The following is a 21,917-nucleotide window of genomic DNA, read 5'->3' as shown; positions in this document are numbered from 1 at the left end:
TTGACTGGGTGCTTCTGTGTGCATCAAGCGGACGAGCCAAGATGATGTATGAGACTCATACTGTGCGGACAGGCAGCTACAAATTTGCTTGGCTAGTTGACTGGTGGGAGGTTGGGCAGAGAGTGAGTGGTGGTGGTGGTGGTGGTGGGAAGGGAGGGGGTCCCAAGTTGTCACATTAAAGCGATGCAGTAAAAGAAGAAGGAGTCTTTTGTCTTTTTTTTTTATTGAAGCTGTTTGTCGGAAGAAGCAGCAAATCCTCTGCTCTGATTATTTATATTTGAGACGTTTGAACTCAAAACTGAAATGTGTCTCTGTGGAAGTCCTTCTGGCATTTGACAAAAATAGCTCACAGTAATGTTACGTCAGTGCTGGCTAAGTATTCAGTATATAATCAATACCTTTCAGATTTAAGATGGATCAGAATGCATTTCTTTCTTGAATTTTTTCAGCTCACGAGGCTTACATATTTAAACACAGCTAGATTTAAACATTAACAAGGTTGACAATTGATTAATGAAAGTGATCTGACTGAGAGCGGCCTACACCGGGCAATGCAGGCCGCTCTGTTACCTCCCCCTTACTTCAACCTCCTCTCCCACCCCTCCTTCCACCCCTACACTGAGCCTTGTGTTCTGCCGCCCCATTATCCGATGGAAAATGAATGGCACAGATGTTGTTGGACAAGACAGTACCCCTCGGTCCCCTTCCCCTCACTATTCGCTCAGCATGGGGTCTGAAACTTGTTTTTTGATCATTGTTTCGCCCCCTTCCCGACTTCTCTCTCCTCAGAAGAAAAAAGGGACCCCAAGAGGAGGAGGAGTAGGGAGACTCAGAGACGAAGAGCAGCCAAAGTGAAAAAAAAAAAAAAAAAAAAAAAGGGAGGGAAGAGGAGCTGAAGAAGATGAAGCAAGTGTTTAACAATCTCCAGCTAGCAAGTGGTGTAGGACAGGTCACATGTTGAAAACCAGGGTAGGCTGAGGGTATGGGTGACACTGCAGAGCCGCAGTGACGGGGTTGGGGTCTTGCATCCAGGGAGCGACCGACGTGTGGAGCGAAGATGCGGGTCAGCGCGTGGCTCCTCTTAGTGTCCTGGTTGTACACCTGCGCGGAGCACTCGCAGCGGTGCGCGTGCCACGACGTCTGTCCAGAAGGGCCGGGATCGGACGTAAGGTCAAAGACCCGGGTCAAGGAGCACGTTCGTCACAGCGTGGGACGCCACCACACGCCTCACAGGAACAGGCCGCACCGCAGGAAAGGTGAGCCCCTTGACTCGCGCACCTCACGCACGGCCGGGCCGCACGTGCTCTCTCCATGCAGGATTTAGGCGTGATGGTAGGTGGCCACACACAGCGTGTGGAGTCGTAACGTTGCTCGGCAGCTTCGGTCGAAAGCTGAATGGAGTGATTTCAGCTAAAATATTAATTTAAAAAAAATCTTCTATTGCACTGACATTCACTTGTTGATTATTATAAGTCATGCAAATACTAATGCTGTATGTGAAAAGGTAATAAGAATAAAGACCTAATAATTGATTTGAAATGTTGGTGTAATTGCAAGGTAAACGAAAACAAGTTACCTATAATTTTAACAGTCTTACCATAAGGCTGTTTTGGGAGTTTGGGAGTATTGGTGCTGTGTGTAAAGTTTTTGATCAGCTGATTCCATCATCCATCATATTCACGTTTCGCCGCTTCCTAACTCAGCTGACGTGTCTTTTTCTGTAGCTGATGTCTGAAAAAAATCAGCTGAAATGTACACTACAGGCCAATCATTAGTATAGTTTGCATCAAAATAAACAAGATTATTATGTAAAGAGTAACTTATTAGAAGACATTTTCACTATAATTATCAGGTATTTGAGTTAAAGTGAACAATGCAAACTGATCTTTTTTTTTTTTTTTTTTGACCTTTACACTGAAGTTGTGACTCTCGCGAATGTTCTCGACCCTAAAACTAAGCCCTTCTTCTTTTCTTTTGCTGACATTTACATAGCAATGTTCTGGCAAAATCAGTTTGCCCCTAAAGGTAAATTGAGGAAAATGGTGCATATCTATAAAAGCAAAGTCTGATCATGCAGTAAATACATCTCAAAATACATATAACTCACGCTGGTCTTTAAAGAAAGGCATCGTGAACAGAAACTTGAAGCTGCTTCCAAACTTTTGCCATGTAGTGTGTGTTTACAGTCAATCCTCAAATGATAAGAAGGAAAGTTCTGCGCATGAAGCTGGTCGTTGAAAGTGTCAAACTTTAAATATACGATAGTTAAACCATCTGAAGAAGACAATTGAACATGTGTTTCTGAATGCTCCAAATGTGTAAATATTCATTTAGTGCCGCATCGAAGCCATCAGCTAAAGCTACTGAATGAATCAACTGTGCATGAAATGAAAAAAAGAATCGCACAAAATAATTGTAACTGTGAAAAAAAATATCATCATCTGTTTGCGCACAGATCCACGCTTTGCTGTCACCTTCATTCTTTATTTGTTTCATCCATCAGAGGAGGTAAATCCACTACACTTTTTTTGTTCGAGCTGCCTTAAAGCGGCCGTTCAAGTCGGCGCCACTTTCTTTGCAATGCTCCCTTGAATTACTAAGAATCTCCTCTGAAGTCACTTTTTATCACATTCCTCACTATAGCTGACACATTCTTTCTTTTTCTCATTCCATCCCACCCATCCTCGCCCGTTTCCAATACGTCTCCTGACCCCCGGGTCCCCCGCCTGAAAGAGGTCCCTTCCCTCGGCGCAGCTCAGCCCAGCACCATTCCCAGGGGCTGTGTTTTAGCGGGGGACTCATCCTTCATCCTCTCTAAGAGCTTTTGTTGTGGAGTGAAAGCTGGCCGATGCCGGGGCCATCAAGCCCAAGTTGTTGGATCAATATAAACATCCATCACTTAGCCCGGAGCCTTTCTGAGCCTCACAATGAAGAGTCCGCTGCACAATGCTTTATTTATGTGTGCCATTAGAAGGAATGAACTAGTGGCAGTTCACTTCATTTTGATTCCCCCTCACTGCGGAGACGAGGAAGTTGCTCATCATCAGGAGGGTTTTTTTTCCCCCTTCTTTTGATTTAAACTGCTTCAAGTTTAAGACTTTTTTTATATAGGGCAGAACACAAAGTATCACAGTATTTTTAGTCAAAGAATATGTATTTGTAAGTCTTTCAGCTCTAGTAAAGTCCTCCTTAAAAAGAGCTCTCCTCTGTTATGTTACACCGAGAGCTGAATTACTGTTTACACATTGCATGAGTCAAAGATGCACAATTTCCTTCTATTGTTAAAAATATATGCAAGAGACTCTGAACTTCCTGCCCCATAGCAGTGTTGACCGATTGACTGCCACAAGAAAACAAATCACAAAGCAGCCGAGGCTGGACATCAGCTTCGGTTCAGGCAGCAAAAAGTGGTCCACATCGGCAATGTAAAACGACAACAACACTCTTTCTAAAACTATAGTCAAAATATGAAAATTAAGTATGATATTTTGATCCATTATTTTTTTTAACACTTTCCCATCTCTTCTTGTTCTACATAGTTCTAGTCATTTTCATCATGTCGAACATCTGCGCTAATATTTCAGTCAGCTTGTGAAAAAGACCTTTTCACTACAGCTGTGATGGTCTGAATTCGTTTGAAAATTTTGTTCGCTTTTTCAAGGATTCGATCGTTTTTGTTTGTCATTTGCAACCATACAGAAGCACGAGATGGAATGAAATTATGCACTCAGGTCCCGGATTACTTCCCATAGTAACTATGGTAGATACTAAGTGACACAGTATAGATCTAAATAAACAGCATCGATAAGAATAAAGATAAATAGTGGAAATATAAATAAAAACAGCAACAAAGCAGCATGAATTTGTGCAAGTTTGTTCAAAAATGTCCTACACACACAAAAATGGCTTCTGACAACCCCCAACAAATAATTTAGTGTAAGTCCAGACACTTATAGTATGGTATGTTCTTGAACAGCGACGCAGTGTAGTAGTAGATGGAGTAATTAGTGTTGATCATCACCTCATGTCCTTTTATGTCTGTAAAGAAAGCTGAAATGAAGCCGGAAGCTCGCCACGTCCCCTTCAAATTAAAAACACGACGCCTATTTTGAAAATAACTGAAGTAGCACAAAAATAGAATACAGTGTGATAAAAACCGTGTAACGCTAAGTGAAATTGTTGGATTTATTTCTTAACCGTGAATAGAGCGCGTCCTTTTCTCTAGAGTCGTTTTTTTAAGGTGGTTATTTTTTTATTTTGAAAACCCATCCCACCAGGTAACCGATTTGTCGCTTGAGCCCCCTTGACGACGTCAGTGCGGTCGGTTTGAAGCAGCACCGATTGAGTTTCTCTGCGGAGCGGCAGTTTCTGAGTAGGCTGTAAAACTTTGTGGCTTGAAACTAATTTCCCAATGACAGGAGGGCATTTGTTGTGGTTATCTCTCCGGGACTTTTAACTCCTCGAAATGACCCCAAGTGCTTTCGCGTGCACGCTCCTCTGGGCGTTAGTGGCTCTTCTGTCAGGTAAGTAGGCTACACTTGAGTTTGTGGGAATTAGAAATGAAAACTGTGAGCCGTGCCTAAAAGGTGTCACGAAAAGACAATAAACCACTTAAGCTGGGTTTTTAATTCTGTGAAGTGTGTACTTTAATACAGCTTAAAGGCTTTTTGAGCACATCATAGTAATACCAGTAATATTTCACCCACCTGTGTATTGACTTCATACTTTATCTAAAAAAAGGGCGAAGAAAATAAAAATGCAGTATTATTCATCATTAGTGCTAAATTAGACTTTTACTCGTTAATTTGTTAGTTTAATTTGAGGCATAAAGGACATAACGGGCCAGTGTGTTGTATTATGTGGACTTATTACATTCTCAAATAGTTTTTTTTTTTTTGACCAACAATCCAAAAGTCCAAATATATCCAATGTAAAAGACTGAAAATCAGCAAATATTCACATATGAGAGTTAATTAGGATGCCTATGGCTAAAAAAAAAACAAAACAAAAAACAAACAAACAAAAAACACAACTAATTCTGTTGTCAATTAATTTCCTGTGAATTAGCAAATCATTAATAAACTAATAATACACAAAACTCTTAATCCTGCTCAAGGAACCTCAGGTACCACTTTCTTTTCCCGCAAATTTTTGGAATATATAAAATATAGTATAAGTATATAGTATATATAGTATAAAATTTCTGTGATAAAGTTTCTCTGACTTCTGGAGGCTGAGGGGCGTCTTCGTTGTGAGGAGTGGGGGGGGGGGGAGCCTTTACAAATACGCTGAGAATATTTCGAGCATGATGTGCTGATGTTTTGGCTGCACCCTGTCTTTGCTCCGAATGTGAGGGGCCTCGCTTACAATGAGGTTAAACAGGCTATTGTTAGCTGTAATTTGAAGGCATTTCCTGCTAAAGACAATGAATGAACCGCTCAAGAAGTTCAACGCTCTCCGCGATTTGTCCTTGCCTTTTGGATTATTTTTCTCATGTTGTGTATTGATGTATTTCTTTGTTTTTGTAAGGACACATCTATGCCAGGCTTCGTGGCATTGTGCTGTCTGTTTTTTACAAAAAGGAAAGAAGGAAAAAGTGCATGTCCTTTCATCTGCTGTGGATGTGCTCGGGGGTCCGGTCCGCTCCTGTTGCACTTGATGTTTCTGGGACCCTCCGGTTTCCCCTCCTGCCAGGAAGCTGATCACAGTCTCCCAGTTTCCTTTAGCATGGTCATCCAGCTCCATAGGAAGTTCAAACAATGGCATTCCACTGCAGCTGGCTGCAAACGGCCGTTTGTTTGTTGGTAGCGGGGCTTAAACGTGTTTGTTGTTGGTGCCCCGTTGCAAGTGAAGTCAGAGGTGATGGTGCGCGGTGCTGAGGGTTGCTGTTTGGATGTGACTTCTCTGTACAGATAAAAAAAAAAGGGAAATATACCAATTTCCTTAAGTACAGTACAGGACGCAAACTACTTATGTGTTGAAAAACATGCACGGTGCAGGCATTGAACACAATAATTAATCTGCACGTCCTGCTAAATCTGATAAAACACATTCACAGCAATACAACATATCACTTTGTCTACTTTTATATATATGTTTTGATGCGTATTGCAGTTTACAGCATCTCCGTATCCTCCTCAGGTCCCAAGGTTCGCGCGGACGAGGTGCTGCCCCGCATCGTCCACCACCCCTCCGACGTGGTCGTTAAAACGGGCAGCCCCGCCACGCTCTCCTGCCGGGCGGACGGCAGCCCGAAGCCCACCATCGAGTGGCTGCGCAACGGCCAGCCCCTGGACGCGACGAAGGGAGACGGCCAGCTGCAGCCCATGGTTTTGCCCGAGGGGAGCATCTTCTTTCTGAGCGTCGGAGGTGGCAGGCGGGGTCAGTCCCACGAGGGCGTCTACGCCTGCGTGGCCAGGAACAGCGCGGGCACGGCCGTCAGCCGTAACGCCTCGCTGTACATCGCAGGTGAGCCAGATGGTGTTTTACCACTTAGTTGGCCACAACGGTGAACATACGCCGCCGAGAGTTGTTTCGCTCAAATGTTACTAAGAACTTGCAAACTTTCATTTTAATTTGAAGAGGTAAATCATTAATGGTAACCTCCAAATGTATTAGCACATGCTTTGGAAATGAATTCCTCTTTCCACATAAGTACAACCTAGTTACAACCCTAAACCTAACCCTAACATGTCTGTCACACTTTTATTATTTGCTTATCGGATTGGGATTGTGTTCCAAAGTATTTATGCTTGTGTGCATGCAATTTATAAACAATTCTAAACAGAATAAAATTTAAAAAAAGACAAATTAACCTGTAAAACAGAAGAAACTTAACTAATTAAGTTCTATGTATGATCAGCAGATGCTTTCCTTTTTTCTAAAGCCTACTATTTCACTGTTACACTAAAAGCTGCATTCCTTATCTCTCTAAGAGGAGAGGGATGTGGCGATGAAGCCGTCACACAGGCACACACATGCAGAGAGCCGATTAAGATGTCTACCGACAGAGGTTCACGGAGGTCCAGTGTCAATGTTTGCAGGAGTCAAATAGTGGTTCTAATTGACCTCAGACCTTAACCGTTTACTTATCTGGAACCCAGCGAGGCAGTGACGTGCAGCAGCTGCTGCCGCTTGCTGTGGACTCTTTCAGATCACGGAGCTGCAATGAACAAACTGTTTTACAGTGGAACCTGTTATATTTGATTTGAGTGACTTGTGAACAAGACAGAGTGAACACAGAAGGTGCTCTGTAGCTTTCTATGAGTAAATGTGACATGTCAGTTGTGTCTCTTTTATCTCACATTAGCCCGGCTGATGGTTAGACGGGTATCTACGAGTAGGTTTTGTGGCTCCTTATCAGACATTTCTGACGAATCTGAACGAGTTCAACTCATTGTTCCGTTGCAGTGTTGCAGGACGAGTTCAGCGTGCAACCCAGCGACGTGGAGGTGGCGGAGGGGGAGGTTGCTGTCTTAAACTGCTCCCCCCCAGTGGGACACCCAGAGCCTAATGTGATCTGGAAGAAGGACGGCCTGCCTATCAACAACACTGACCATCACTACACCGTAAGTCCTCTGCCACTCTTGGAATTAATAAGCTACTTTGAGATATGCAGCTCAGTCTTTTATCGTGATCGTTTAACATGTTGGTTTCTTATTAAGCACCCGATTCACTTCTTATTAAAGGTTTGGATGTCTTTTCTACATAAGACCAGTGACAAAACAACACAGGACCGATTTAGTCAGATGGTCTGATTTTGCCAGCTTCCGTGTTTACACTTTTCATTCGCCGATATACTGAGAAGCCAGGTGCTCCGATGTTAGACTAGAGGTTTAGAAGTTTCCTTGGGTGCCACCTACTTTGCATATGACCCCTCTAAATGGGGTCGCTCGTGTAGTGGCATTCTAACAGTTCCCTATTCTCCAGCTTGTCCATCACTGTCTCGTTCTTGTTGCAGTAGCCCATTTCTCATTGAGTTGCCATGGTTCCCCAGCACCTGATGGGGACCTCATTAACCTAGACGAAGTAACTTGTGTGTTTGTTGCTCCTGTCGTAATTAGTAGTGAGGTTGGCAGGTGGCGCGTAGTGTTAAGAACCTTGCCTAAGGGCCCACCCTGATTGAACCCTACCAACCATAGGGACACTTCTTTAGGTTTATTATCATGGTGGCACTAAAAATAAGGCATCTGGCGTGATTAACCGTGACTTCTAATTGTCAGAACAGAAGAAAATGTCATAGAACACACACTGCTTCTCCTCACTTAACACTAAATGTTTTAATATGTGTAACATGTGTGTGTTTCTTTACTACTAATTGAAATGTTTTTTTTCTTTTTTCCCTGTCTTTGATGTGCTTGTGCTGCAGGAGCTGAGTGGGAAGCTCATCATCGCTCCTGCCGAGAAGAACCACTCCGGTGCTTATGTGTGTGTGGCCACCAACACCGTGGGGGTGAGAGAGAGCAGGGCAGCTCGCCTCTCTGTGCTGGGTGAGACAACACTTCAAAAACAATCTATTCTAACTGTTTCAGCAATGCTAGTTTTCAAAGCCGTGGCTTACAAGACGGGATTTGCCTCTACTAACAAATCGCCTCCCAGGTATCATACAGTTGTTGCATTTCTATTCTCTTCGCCGCTGCAGCCAAGCCCGTGTTGGTACTGAAGCCAGAAAATGTGTCGGTGAGAACAGGGGAGTCTGCCCAGTTCTACTGCCAAGCTAAGGGTGACCCTCCACCTGCTGTGGTCTGGAGCCGAGAGCAGGGGCCGCTGCCCAATGGCAGGTACTTTCTTTTATGCAAGATGCAGAAATGCTAATCTCCCGAGGTCGCGAATGAAACCGTTTTGGTAAATCTGAGCATCAGCTGCTTTATAAGAAATCAGGGGGACTGTAAAATAGAAATGACCTGTTCTGCATTTGTGCACGCTGCAGGTATTTGGTAAACCCAGACCAGACTCTCCAGATCCATTATGTTACGGCCCTTGATGCTGGGAAGTACACCTGCACTGCTGTCAATGATGTAGGCATGGTCACTGCCAGTGCACAGCTTCTAGTCGAAGGTGAGATTATGTCTTACTATAGCACAGCGGACAGTTTGAGAATAAATAAAATTAGTACCGTGATTACGTGTAGAGGTAATGTCTTCTTAAAAAGGTTACATTTAAATCACAGCTTTTCTGTGTGCATCCTTAAAAAAAATTCATTCAGAGTATTAGAGAATCGACCATTTATGTTTCCAGAAGCTGCCAGCACTAAGCAGAAAGACTTCCACAAAGAGCTGTCAGCTCTGAGAGTGACTCTGGAGAACGTCAGCATCATGGCCCCGGGATCTAACATATCTCTAGTACAATGGAAGGTATGGAAGAAGTTGTTGTCAGAGAGTCGTGTAGAGCATAGGGATATATCAGGTTTATGATCCATGTTGTGCTTTCTCTCTATCCAGCTCCAGTCCCTGCCTGCCCAGCCTCATTACCTCGATGGCTTTGAGGTTCTGTACCGCTCTCTGCTGCCTGCCAGCTCAGACTGGGCAGCAAAGAAAGTGACAATGCCCGGCTTCCAGGCTCAGGTGGGCCCCTTAAAGAGAGGCTACAAGTACGAGTTTAAGGTTCGACCCTATGGCAGCAGCTTGTACGGCAGGGAGAGCAACACCCGGCACCTCAGAGTCCCTGAGACAGGTGAGAAACTATTTGGGAGCATTTGTGTCTTTTTTTCTTTTTTTTTTTTTTAGCTTTGCAATGTTTACATGCAGTATTTACTTGGACTTTCACATTCAGTTCAGCCATGTTCAGAAGATAACAGAAAACTATCTCCACACAGTGCCTAGTGCGTCTCCAGTGGCTGTGTCCATAACAGTGAGCCATGAGCAGAACAACACCATCCATTTGAACTGGGAGCCTCCTCCTCATGAAACTCACAATGGAATCATACAGGGATACCAGGTAATCACAGAAGAACAGCTGTACAAACCCTGACACGGTGTAGTAGTGTAGCATCGCCTCCTGAACAGATTGGAAATAACTGCAGATTTACTTCTACACAGCAATCCTTAGTAAGAATATAATCCCTAAACACCCCCTTGCACCCACCATTGAACATATACTATACAAACATGGAGGTTATTATCTTGCTAATACCAGATAATACCTGCTAACCGTTTGCTTACAAAGTGCCATATGTGATCATTATTTAGCTCCTTCCTTCTTCAGCTGTAGATTTAAAAAATAGATTTACCATTAAGTTGTGGTTCCCAGACTATCAGTTATGTTTTGGCTTTAACTGATCCACTTTATCACCAGCACATAGATGTGTGGTTAAATTTTTGAATTGCTAAAACCTAAACCATTCAAACTGTGTCTCCAGGTGTGGTGTGTGGACTCTGAGGAGCAGCAGTACCAAAACTGGACAGTGGATAGTGGGCAACACACCCTTGAAGTCTCTACTCTGAAACAAGGGAAACGATATTGGATCACGATAGCAGCAGTAAATGGGGCTGGAGTGGGCGTGATGACCGACCCTCGTGCATTTGTCACCGGTGAGTGAAATGGCCCTCGCCATTACTTTATTTACCAAAATGGCATGTGGATAAAGTGCAGTGTGTGTCCTCGGTATGGGATATAACCGATATGTGTTTCTGGTTTGCTACTCAGACCCACAGTCAGGTGCTTCGCCGGAGTTGGACAGCCAGAGGCGAGACCTGTCTCGCGTCATGGCCCTGGTTCAGGACCCAGTGTTGATCGGCAGCATTGGCGCCCTCTTGTGGTGTATTCTGATGGTTGCAGTTGTCTGCCTCTTCAGACGTCACAGGACAGGCCACCTTATACCAGGACACTGCAAAGCTAAAGGTGTGTCTCCAAATATCATAAATGCTCACTATATTAAAAAGTGCTCGATCTGTCTATCTAAACTATATATCTTGTTGTTGTTTTTTTCTTTTTCTGTAGGTCTGCGCAGACTAGCCAGTGAAGATCTCATCATAAAACACAGGTGACGTGGATTGTGTATGTAAAGTCACTTGTTGACACTAAAGTTATAATAAACCAAAACCCAGCCCAGACATTAACACCTTTAATTAAAATACAACAGTGTCCTTTTGAGATTCACTAGAACCAGTGTGACATATAATATATGCATGTATAATATACATATTTTTCCTACTCTTGAATCGGTTTTGCGGGTGTGGCTTTTTCTGTTAATTCTACAAATAATAATAAAAGAAACACATGACTTAGATTTGGTGTGTTTATGTCAAGCAGTGAGAGGAGAGCAGACAGAAAGACTGAAAAAATAAATCAATAAATTACAAAAAAAAGCATTTAGGTATATGTATTCTGCATATTCTGACTTGAAAATATATTGCTTCTTATAGTTATCTCTCTTTTCGTACTCCGTCTGAAGTCTAAATAGAAAGGTAGCGTATGTTGCATAAAAATCAGTGTCTCCACAAAGACCCTCCAGGGAGACGGGTTCATCTTGGCGTAATTTTCCTTGGAGTGACATGTGCTGCCTCCTCTACAGGATGGCAGCTCCAGATTCACCGTGGATGTCTGGATCCTGGAGACCTGCTTTCAGCCAGAAGTACCAGGACTTGTGGGCCCAAGGACAGAAGCATCCAGGCATCAGGAGCACCAGTGAGTCTTCATTCTTTAGACTCTCTGATAAGACCGTTTTTATGTTATTCACTTTATCAAAGACGCTCTGTTTTTATTCCACTGTGCACGGTTACAACCATATATCATCTGTTTAATGTGAGTGTTAAAATATGTTCATACTGAAGAATGACATTAAAGTGTAATGTAAACTGATGTGTTTTGGTTAGTACTATTTCAGTCTTATGACAGTTTAAATCCTGTGTTTTATATATTTGATTAAGCCCATCATACTATCATAGATAAGAATAGCAAGACTCATTACCAAAGGTGTGCTCAACATTGTCTTTTTCTGTTGCCTTATGTGTCATCAGGCCTCCCAGTCTCATCCCAGAAGGATAACAGCCGTCTGGACTCATCCGTCCCTATTGTGACTGACAGCTGCGGTGTTTATGGCACTTTTTATGTGGACCTGATGAGTAACGGCCTCAAGACCTTCAACAGTCCTGGCCGTTGCTCTAAAATGCCTCACGGTTTGCCCCACCATCAAGGAGCTGAAACCATCCAGATATTCCCCCAGCCCGCCTCCAAGTCCTCGCCCATCAGCGGCCGGGAGGCTCTGCCCTGGAAGCAGGCCATACGACCCCAGCCCAAGATGGGAGTGCTGAGGGAATCGTGGGAAAAGAACCACGGCAAGCAAGGTGAATGGCAGCGGATTTGGGAATGTGATGAGAATACCAGAGCTGGGTTGTTTTTGTTTTTTTTTTCGTCATAGTCATCCCACTTTGTCCATCAACACTAGACTAGCTCATTTGTTTCCTCCGCAGAGTTGCACGCAGTGAAAAGCGTCCCTATACTGTCAACCAGAAACCAGGCGTGTCCCTCCGGTGTCTACAAGCAGAGACTGAGTCATATGCCCGCAGGCCAGCATGGTATGCCACAATCTACGCGTACGCCAGTTAGGATGAGTGTGAATTCATTTTGTCGTAACATTGCAGTTTAAAGTCTTACGCGGGACAGAGTGTGAAATAAAACTAACGATTTGATGCGTGTGAGTAACTGATTTCTTTTATTTCACCGTCCCTGTTCAGGTGGGCTCGCAGACTGTGGTAAAGCCGCCCGTTGTCCTCGTCTGCTGCATTACTCTGCATCGCTGCACCTCGTGGACATGCTGCCTCCCCCGCCGCCCATGCCCACAGACGACACCACAGACACGCACAGCCTCACCTCAGATGAGGGGTAAGACGGACGCATGCAGTTCAGATTCGGTGGTGGAAGAGAAGGAGGAAGGAGAGCACAGGTGCCGTTGTGTAGTAGAGCAGTGGAAGAATGCAGACATGAAGGCTTCAAATCAGATTTGAGTTGATTAAAATTGTCATCCTTATGCACTCCTGTGGGGATTAAGTGGGACTTTTAGAAGTACAGCTTTCCCTGTATGCCATCCCAATGTTCTAGTGAGGTTACGTTTCATTACAAGACAGCACGCATACGCTGGCTCTTAATCTATTTGTGTGCAGTGTGTTTGAAGTTGAAACATTTTGCGGTTCTCCACCAGAGATTACATGATTACACTCAGAACACATAACACAATTCACTCTACAATGCTTAACTTACACTGAGGAAGATGCATAAACTAGCTTCAACCCCCAGAGAGTGAGGCACCATGTCACTAAGTCATCACTATTCCTGCTTCAATATCCAGCATCAGCTTGTGGCTTTTCCATGAACCTCTGACTCAGACTCCATTCAGTTCCCATTCTCTCATTTTTGACACTGTGAACGTATTTTTAATGAAATCTCCTGTACCTGTTGTTAACATCGCAGTAGGATCTGTCATTACTATCTGCCCAGATGAGTGAACCACGAACAGTTTTCTGATCAGCACCACAGTTCACTTTGGGGGCACGGACGGCCGTGCACTCAGTCAGATCATTGAGTTAGCTGAAAATGTCAGCCTGATAGTGGAGCTGAGTTTAGCTCTAATGGACGATAGAACCACTTTGAGCACTGGTTTGATTCGATTTGAAAATAACTTAAATAAACAGGAGCTCCACTCCACACATATTAAAACGTCAGGCAAGGCTTTCCTGCTTTACATCCTCCATTATTTTTGTCTTGCCGTAATGGTCCGAGATGACCTAAACTTCCTTCCTTTGAGCACTTTCTGTCCTGTGGAGAAATGAGCCCTTCAGAGGAAACACCCAAAGGAAATAATGAATAGGATCCTGTTTGCAGACATAGTTTAAAACACAGCATGCAAAGCTAGTTTCTGTTTCCCTAACGCAGGGAAAATATGCAGTTTCATATATTGACTCTTTAAAGTACCTAATGGAGTAAATATATCAGTTAAGTCGGCATATATAATATAGTAATCGATAGTTATAAAACAAATGAAAAAATGTGGATGCATAGACGCACAAGAACTGCATTACGTGTCAAATAGCTGAATTTAATAAGTGCAAAGAGTGTGGGAACCTTAATGAACAGTAGCTGCACCACAATATTCCATGAAAACTCTGTCTTGCATATAAAATGTTACGGGAGATGGTCCTTTTGTTTCACAACACTGAGGTCACTAATCAAGCTCGGTCTGTTTTGCATTTTGGTAAATATAGTGTGGAAGTAAGAAAACTTTGCATCTAATTATCTGCTGAAAGAGAAAACAGCGTAATTACCTGAATCTTCTAATGAGGAAACGAGGCAGATCTCAGTTCTACAGTGAAGCAGTGAGTTTCTTCATGTTGTTAGTGGGGGCGTTTGTGTCCTGTGGATTGAGGGGAGGGGCCTCAGTGGATCATCCCACAGATACTTGATCAGTTTGGGATCTAGTGGATTTGGAGACCAGGTCAACTCCTTGTGCTGTTCTTCATGTTTTGAGTTGTGCCTAAAAAATTTTTGTGTGTGACTGTGTCAGGCTGCATCCTGCTGGGGGTGGCTGCTGCTATCAGTGAGTGTCATTGCTGTAGGGTGGGGTTGTCTGGTTGGGTCAGGACTGAAAGTTTTCCCAGCAGAACATTGAATCGTCAAAAGATGGTGTTATTCACTTCACGTCACTCCTGTCAGGGGTTTTAATGTTGTGGCTGATGTTTTTGGACTTGCAGGCTGAAGTTGTCCGTAGCTGCATTTCCATTACAGTATTTAACAAAATTAAAGCGACATTCCTGAAGATTCGGTAAAGCACAGTTGTGCTTTGTGCGCGTTTCCATTGAGAGGTGTTTTGCGAATGAGTTGTGACTCTCATAAAGTCTTGTCTTGCGATATCCACAACTGTCTTAAATTCTTATCTGCCGAGACTTCACTTTGAGGAAGACTGGCTCCGAATTGACCCCCTTTGTCATCTCCAGTAACGCCGGGGAAAGCGGAAAAGTGTTTCCGTTGCACTTTTGTCTTACACTTTTATATCGATACGTCTAATAAAAACACCTCCTGAGAGCATAAAAGTGTTCTAGCAATATTCGAGAGGTTTTTAGAAATGTAGCCGTTTCCATTACCATTTTTTTATAGAGATATTAAAGTTTTTCTAGGGTAATGGAAACGCAGGAATTCTCAATATTGTACCTGCATCTGCAGGACTAAGGGACTAATATTATTAACTTAATATTTTAGTCATAATTCTACAGAAGGAAGAAACGTCCCAACTCTCACATGTGTATATTTTCACTTTTCCCCCAGGTCCAGTCGTTCCACAAAGCTAACGGTGGACATGGGCTCTCTCCAGTCGGTGTGTCCTGCTTCCGCCCACCGTGGACAAGGACCGACCAACAACGGCAGCTGCCCGTCCTATAGCCAACTGTCTACTGCATCTTATTCGCTGTCAATGGACACCGAACAGGATGGCACGCTGACACCACAGGAAGCCACTGAATACCTGGAGCTCAGTCCTAAACCAGAGAGATGCAGGTAAAGACGTGGCTGTAGCCGCGGGCTAACAGTGTGTGTTTAACTTGATGCAGTGCATAGTTATCTGACCGTGCCGCCCCGCTCTGTCAGCAGCGCCCTGCCTGTCCAGCGGCCCTCCCCCCTCTTCTCCCCTTCCCTGGCGTACGCCTGCAGGCCAGTGGGCTCCGCTCACCCGGACGAGGACGACGGCGCCGCAGACGAACCCGGGCCGCCGCCGGTCGGCCTGCGTCGCGCCCGCATACAGAGCTCCCCTTCCTCCTGCTACAGCGATTGGGACAGCTCACTGTGGAACACTTGGAGCTCGGTCATGGACAGCAGCGCCCGCACCAGTCTCATCAGCTCAGTGGACAGCTGTTACACTAATGACAGCACCAACTTTGTCCGCCTGCTGGCTGCAGCCGCCGAGAGCATGAGCGGGGCCTCTTTGTCAGGTGAGCGGAGGAGGAGCTGCCTTTGAATCCTGGGAGTCACATGGGTTTGTTTTGTTTGGTGGTAGAATACGTGATAAAATAATCAGAATGAAGTCAAGTGACCAGAATTGACCTACAGGAAAGCTCAGTCTTTGTTTGGAGCTAAAGCTACAGTTTTTTTTCTAAAAGTCCAAGTTTTTTGCTGTCTATTTTATATTCAAAGATCAGAAGCGTTCATTGCTTTATACATTTATTCACAGGTAATGATGCAAACTGATAAACAGGGGTGATGCATTAATTATTCTGATATTTTTGGTGTCTATATGAGTGAAGGACAAAGACAGATTATACATATATCATCTTCAAACGACCATAAATGTTAATGTCTGATAACAAGTACATCATCTTTGACTGGATGACTCTATTGGGGTCAGGATCTACTGACTCACGAGCAAATATGAGCAAATTATAATATCCAGTTTAGTTCTACTTTATCAGTGACACTAAATCTTAACATGTATAATATATAGTAAAAACAAGTTTGTGTGTTTATATTGGGACTATTTTCAGGAAGACTAATCTACATTTGATGCCCTAATGAGTATTGACTGGTGCATGTGTGGTGGTCAACATAAACAATAAGTGTATATGTTGAAGTTAATGACCTGACATGTTTTTTTTTAGTATTGGCAGAGCCTTGTGACATAGAGGAATAATTTGTAATGCTCTTTATACGCAGACAGAACCTGTTAGGTACAGGAAATGCTGGTTTATGTATTTAGATAATAAAATAAATGACATTTACCTAGGCTTTTTGGCTGGGTATCACCAGTTGTCTACTAGTTATTATACGCTCAGGTATGATTTTTGTGTATCTTTTGAGATAACATAATTCAGTATGTGTCACTGAGACTGGGAACCAGTTATTTATTCAACAACCAAAGGACATGAAGGATTCTCCTCAGGTGGTCATGTGCCATTGTATTTATAGTCTCCCTCCACTAGATGGAGCCCTTCATCAATGAATGAACCAGCTGCAACTCTGTGGGCATCGAACTGATGTGACACAAGTTACCTAAGATGCTGATTCACTATAACAGAAAAGAAAACTCCTGCTTCTCCGTCGCATGTGCGATTGTGGTCGTGTGTGTTTGTTCAAGCGCGCGTCCCAGCAGGTTTTCTGTTTGTGTCGGCGGACGGTTGTGCACGCATACGCTGCTTGAAGAGACAAACACATTCAGTCTAATGCATAGTGGCAACAGACAATTACTTAGGGCCTTTCAGTAAATTGAACCTCCAGATGAGTCCTCCTTTCTCCCTCTGTCACCTCATCAGTCACTGCGCCCTCCCTCTGCAGCCACCACCAGCCAAACTCTCACTCTTGGCTCTTTTCTGCCTTAGCTGGTTTTCACACATGAAGCAATGCAGTGGAAAGAGAAAAAACCTAAGTGTTTTCTGTGAAGCTGATAATGTATTCTCACAGCAACTTAAAGTTTGATACTGTGAGTCCAAAGCCTTGGATCAGAAGTAGCTTTCTTACCCAATGATGGCAGCATGTTGAGGTTAAGTGGTCCTATTATTATTATTATTGGTTGGTCCTTATTACTATTATTAGTATTACATAAGATACACTTTGGTGTTGTGACAGTAATTGGCAGATCTTCTTTGTGGACAGATACAGTTTCTTAAGGGTCTTGGAAATGTTCCTGTACCTCAAGAATCTAGAAAGTGGCTGGTGCGAGTCGCCACCGCCTCAAACAAATTTGTGAGAGTTTTATTTTCACTGACAGACCTCGTAGAAGCTTCCATATTAGTTCCAGCTCCAGAGAATCAGCATGAAAGGTACTCCTCGGAGGTCATAAAATGTTTGCTCGTACTCCTCCGAAGGCAAAAAAAAAAACACAACACTGAATTGCTTGTCAATGCTTGTTGTCCTCTTCTGTGTTTAGACTTTTCCCCGCCGGCCTCCCCCCTCAGCGCCTTGTACCCGTCGTTCTGTGCAGAAGGAGACTCCTTCAGGGAGCTGGAGCCCGTTCCGGGGTGGGATTGGAGCATGGCCTGGATGGAAGACATGGAGGCTCAGTACAGAGTGCACTACCCTGACAGGAACAGCAGACCCTTTGATTCTTAGGGGCTGAGGCTTAGACAGTAACAGAAACAACACGACTGAACTTTAAGAGCTTCGGAAACGCAAGAGCTGCAGAGCAGACAACAGGGATCCTGCAGCTGCTATTGATTCACACGTACAGTGTCAGGGAAAAGTTTTGAGGATTAAATAATTCAGCGTCGGAGGATTTTCCGGTTGTGAATTCACCGATCAGCCACAACATTAAAACCACTGACAGGAGAAGTGAATAACATTGACCGTCTTGTGACTATTCAGTGTTCTGCTGGGAAACTTTTGGACCTGGCATTCATTCATTCATGTGGATGTTACATGTATCACCCACCTAGACCAGACCAGGCACCCCCACCACATAGCAGTGACATTCCTGGATGGCAATAACCACCCCCAGCAGGATGCAGAAAAAACTAAACTAAAAAATATGACCTGGCCTCCAAATTCACTAGATCCCAAACTGATCAAGTATCTATGTGATGATCCACAGAGGCCCCTCCCCTCAACCCATAGCACCCAAAGGCCCCCACTTACAACATCCTGTTGCCAGACGCCACAGGACACTTTCAGAAGACCCATGTCCATCCTCTGATGAGTCACAACTGTTTTCAAGGCACAAGGGAGACCTTCGCAATATTAGGAAGGTGGTCATAATGTTATGCCTGATCTGTGTAGATAAATATTTGATTGTGAAATATAATTAGAGTCAATTCCTTTATATGCGGGACACGTCTCGAAGTAGATGCGCGTCGGATGTGTTTTTGTAATGTTTTTATCGCGTTGTTTCTTTCTTTAAACTTTACCTCAGGGCCGGTCCAGCTTCTATTTTGCATCCTTGAAATGACTTCCACAGAGTTGCTGAAGTTTTTTTTTCCGTTTCTTTTATTCTCTGTATGCTTTCCTCATTAGAGCAGAGGATAATGAGATACTTCCCCCGGGATGTTCTCACCCCGGTGTGTTTTGAAAAAGGCCAGAAAGACACAAATACAGGATGCGGGAAAGTGAGAAGGCAGTCATTAAGCAGAGGGAACCTACTGCTGGAGGTTTCCTGACAGCACACATCTGTTTCTTATTTTCATGTATTAGTTTCAGGATTTTACTACGGCTGAAGTCCGACCAAACAGAGCTTTGAATCATGTTTTTTTTTTTTTTTTTCCTGTTCTAATTTATATATATATGCAACATATTAAACAAACGTTATTTAAATACATATTCCAAACACTCAGTTTACATTCTGGGAATTATTTCATGTTGTAAGATTGTTCTTTGTATCCACCTTTTAATGTTTGTATTATACTGTAGTTCACGAGTAGAAAAGATTGTGTTACCTTAAAGCATTTAATTGAGCTAACTGCGGGTTTTACCTGTGAATAACTGCGAGCTTAGTTAGAATTCAACAAGAATTATCAAAATGCTGCGTGCGAAGCTTTGTGTGCTCGCAGAGTTGTTTCATTTTTTTTTTCACTAATTTTAATAGAATTTGACATTTTATAAGAACTTCCACTGTATTTTGTACATGTCGCATCACAGAGGGTTTATAGTTTAGAATAAAATCACTGCATTGACTGAATTCGAGTTTTACATTTTTGTAAAGACTTCCTGAGCTGTGAAATAAAAACCCCCGTCATGTTACATTTTCTACTCAACAATATTCAATTAAAGTTGAATTATTTTTCTTTGTAGATAGATAGATAGAGGTCCGTTATTTTCCATGTCCAAATGTCCACCAAACAGGATGTGTTAACATTTTTTATAGAGGATCTTTCACTTTGAAGAAGTTAATTTTGCCCTCTGAGTCCCTGTTGCACCAGGCTGCAGGAAGTCCAGTATCTTTATGTGCTGTCCCTCTGTGGCCTGGGGCTGGGTTTTAATTGACCCCTGAAGTTCTTAATGGCTGCGCAGAGCAGGAAGGTGATGTTTAGAACTCATCTGTTTGGCTTGATTAACCATGGAAAACAATGCTGCTGCACCTGATAATGGCGTCTAATTGCAAACCCGCTGGAGAGAATAATTAAACCCTAATCTATGTTTGTGTTAGGATGAAACAGGAAACGTGTGATTTTCGACTCTCTCGCGCCGCCTCTCGCTGTTCAAAGCTGATAATGTGTGCCCACACTTCAGGACAGACGTTTCAGCTGGGTTTTACGATTATTAAAGAGTAAATGTTGTAAGGACAGACAGTGACTCCCCCGCTGAATCTAACACGATTTCCTCAAACGCTTCGTGTTCACGATGAGAGTTTGTCGTGAAGGAGCACAACACTGTGCTTTTTATTTATTCTTTTCCCCAAAAGTAAATCCGTGTCTTGTAGCTGGGTTTCTCAGGTCAAATGAGACCGCCAATGTCAAGATCTAAGAGGTTCTTTGCTGTCTGTTTCATTTTAAGATGTCAGGCGGCAGCTTTTTTTCGAGTGGGCTGAAAGGCGCAGGGGTCATTTTTGTTTTTCCTTTTGCGAGAGGAAGGGACTCTTTGAGCAAAAAACATGAAAGAAAGTTGTTTTTTTTAATGCCTGCTCTTAGCCTGGGCGATTTTCAATCATTATCAGATTAAGCGTAGACAGACGTGCCAGTCAGAGCAGACTAAAAACATGAATAATTAAGACTAAACAGACTTTCTAGCAACAAAATCACCCTTTAAACTGTGTTAAGCTCACATTGTGGCTATATGCAGCTCAGAATGTGCTGGATTATTCGAGTGTGTGTGTGCGTACTGGACTTCCGAAGGGATTATCCTTCATCTGTCTCCTTCACTAAAGACCATATGTTTTCTACATGAAGCCCCTAGTTTCTCCCCTAGCAACAGACAGAGCAGACCACGCGCTAGTATGGCTGACAGAGTTAAGAATTACGCACTACCATATGTGTGATCATTTTATTGGCTCATATGCCCTTTGGATTAATGTATTACAGATTATATTATATACTGAATACCGTATGTAGCTTGTAGCCATACACGTGTAAATGTACAGCATGCCTTTCCTGTAATTAAAGGGTAATTACCTTTCTAAAGCCAAGCATGCAAACACTTTATCAGCCGGGCTTCTAGATTTAATCTCCCTATATTAGCCTGGTCATCAGAACAGATTTAAGATATCATGTATTTTATGTGCAACTTGTTGGTGTAAAAGCTACTTGAAATTCTCAGTTTGGCACAGTTCCAGCTGCCAGCCATTCATTTTGATCTAATTACTCTATCGGCCTGTTTCTGTAGCTTTATTGATCCGTTTGCGGAGGTTAGTGTGCATCTGCAAAACTAATAGGACGCTACACTGAATCGAGGCAACTAGAACGCAAGCACAATAAAACCTTTACGTGAGGAGTAAACAGATTGACAGCATCGGCGGAACTGTTATCCTAATAAAAATGTTCAAAACCGGTTCGGGAAAAAAGTGCGCGAAGCCTCTTCACATGTCACTGATTCAATAAAAACAACAACACTCCACATAATTGTGTCTCCAGAGTGAGCCATGCGTGCAGCAGCGTTTTTCACGTCTGGGGCGTTAAGCCGCTCTCAGTGTCGGGCCGGCAGCAGCTCGGGACGTGGCCGCGCTGATCGACAGTTAGCCGTGGTGTTGCATGCTAAAGTGGTAATCATTCAATTAACTGGAAATCAATGACGGCAATGTGGGTGATGCGTCTCAGTATTGCCCTGTCACTCAGACATGCACACATGCATACAGACACACACAGGTTTGTGTGGCTTTCTTTGTGAGGATGTTCACTGACTTTATGCGTTAGCTAGCTTTTTTGCCTAACCTAACCAAGTGCATAACCTTTATCCAAATCTGAAGCACAACCTCTACTTTAAACTTTAAGCCCAAACTGAGTCTTAACCCTCCAGCAGCCTGGTAAACAAGTGAAGACCAGTCAAAATGTCCTCACTCTGCACGAATGTCCTCACTCGAT

The 21,917-nt window shown here is 43.4% G+C and overlaps 1 protein-coding gene across 3 annotated transcripts; it reads left to right on the top strand.

The window, feature by feature from the left end:
- Positions 1 to 472: 472 nt before the first annotated feature.
- Positions 473 to 18,531, top strand: robo4 (roundabout, axon guidance receptor, homolog 4 (Drosophila)). 3 transcript variants are annotated; one of them, XM_047606117.1, is made up of 19 exons: positions 473 to 1,256; positions 6,142 to 6,468; positions 7,411 to 7,568; positions 8,369 to 8,489; positions 8,642 to 8,780; positions 8,930 to 9,057; positions 9,238 to 9,353; positions 9,441 to 9,672; positions 9,815 to 9,936; positions 10,358 to 10,529; positions 10,645 to 10,839; positions 10,939 to 10,981; positions 11,513 to 11,625; positions 11,958 to 12,284; positions 12,411 to 12,515; positions 12,675 to 12,822; positions 15,256 to 15,483; positions 15,574 to 15,914; positions 17,843 to 18,531. In XM_047606117.1, the coding sequence occupies exons 1-19, from the start codon at positions 1,058 to 1,060 to the stop codon at positions 18,022 to 18,024; spliced, it is 3,396 nt and encodes a 1,131-aa protein (XP_047462073.1). In that variant the 5' UTR covers positions 473 to 1,057; the 3' UTR covers positions 18,025 to 18,531. The 3 variants fall into 3 exon arrangements, with proteins under 3 accessions (XP_047462073.1, XP_047462074.1, XP_047462075.1); XM_047606118.1 differs by having other exon boundaries at positions 475 to 1,256; positions 15,577 to 15,914; XM_047606119.1 differs by lacking the exon at positions 473 to 1,256 and adding an exon at positions 4,342 to 4,523.
- Positions 18,532 to 21,917: the final 3,386 nt, after the last annotated feature.

Source organism: Mugil cephalus, chromosome 15, assembly GCF_022458985.1.
Source record: "Mugil cephalus isolate CIBA_MC_2020 chromosome 15, CIBA_Mcephalus_1.1, whole genome shotgun sequence".
NCBI classification, from domain to species: Eukaryota; Metazoa; Chordata; class Actinopteri; order Mugiliformes; family Mugilidae; genus Mugil; species Mugil cephalus.
This window is presented reverse-complemented; position numbering and strand designations above follow the sequence as displayed.

What these genes read in the sequence shown, in the direction of transcription:
- robo4 (XM_047606117.1), top strand. Translation starts at nt 1,058, where the DNA reads ATGCGGGTCAGCGCGTGGCTCCTCTTAGTGTCCTGGTTGTACACCTGC. An exon ending in CGCCTCGCTGTACATCGCAG is followed by an intron (nt 6,469 to 7,410) that starts GTGAGCCAGATG and finishes GTTCCGTTGCAG; the next exon opens with TGTTGCAGGACGAGTTCAGC. An exon ending in TCCAGGCATCAGGAGCACCA is followed by an intron (nt 11,626 to 11,957) that starts GTGAGTCTTCAT and finishes ATGTGTCATCAG; the next exon opens with GCCTCCCAGTCTCATCCCAG.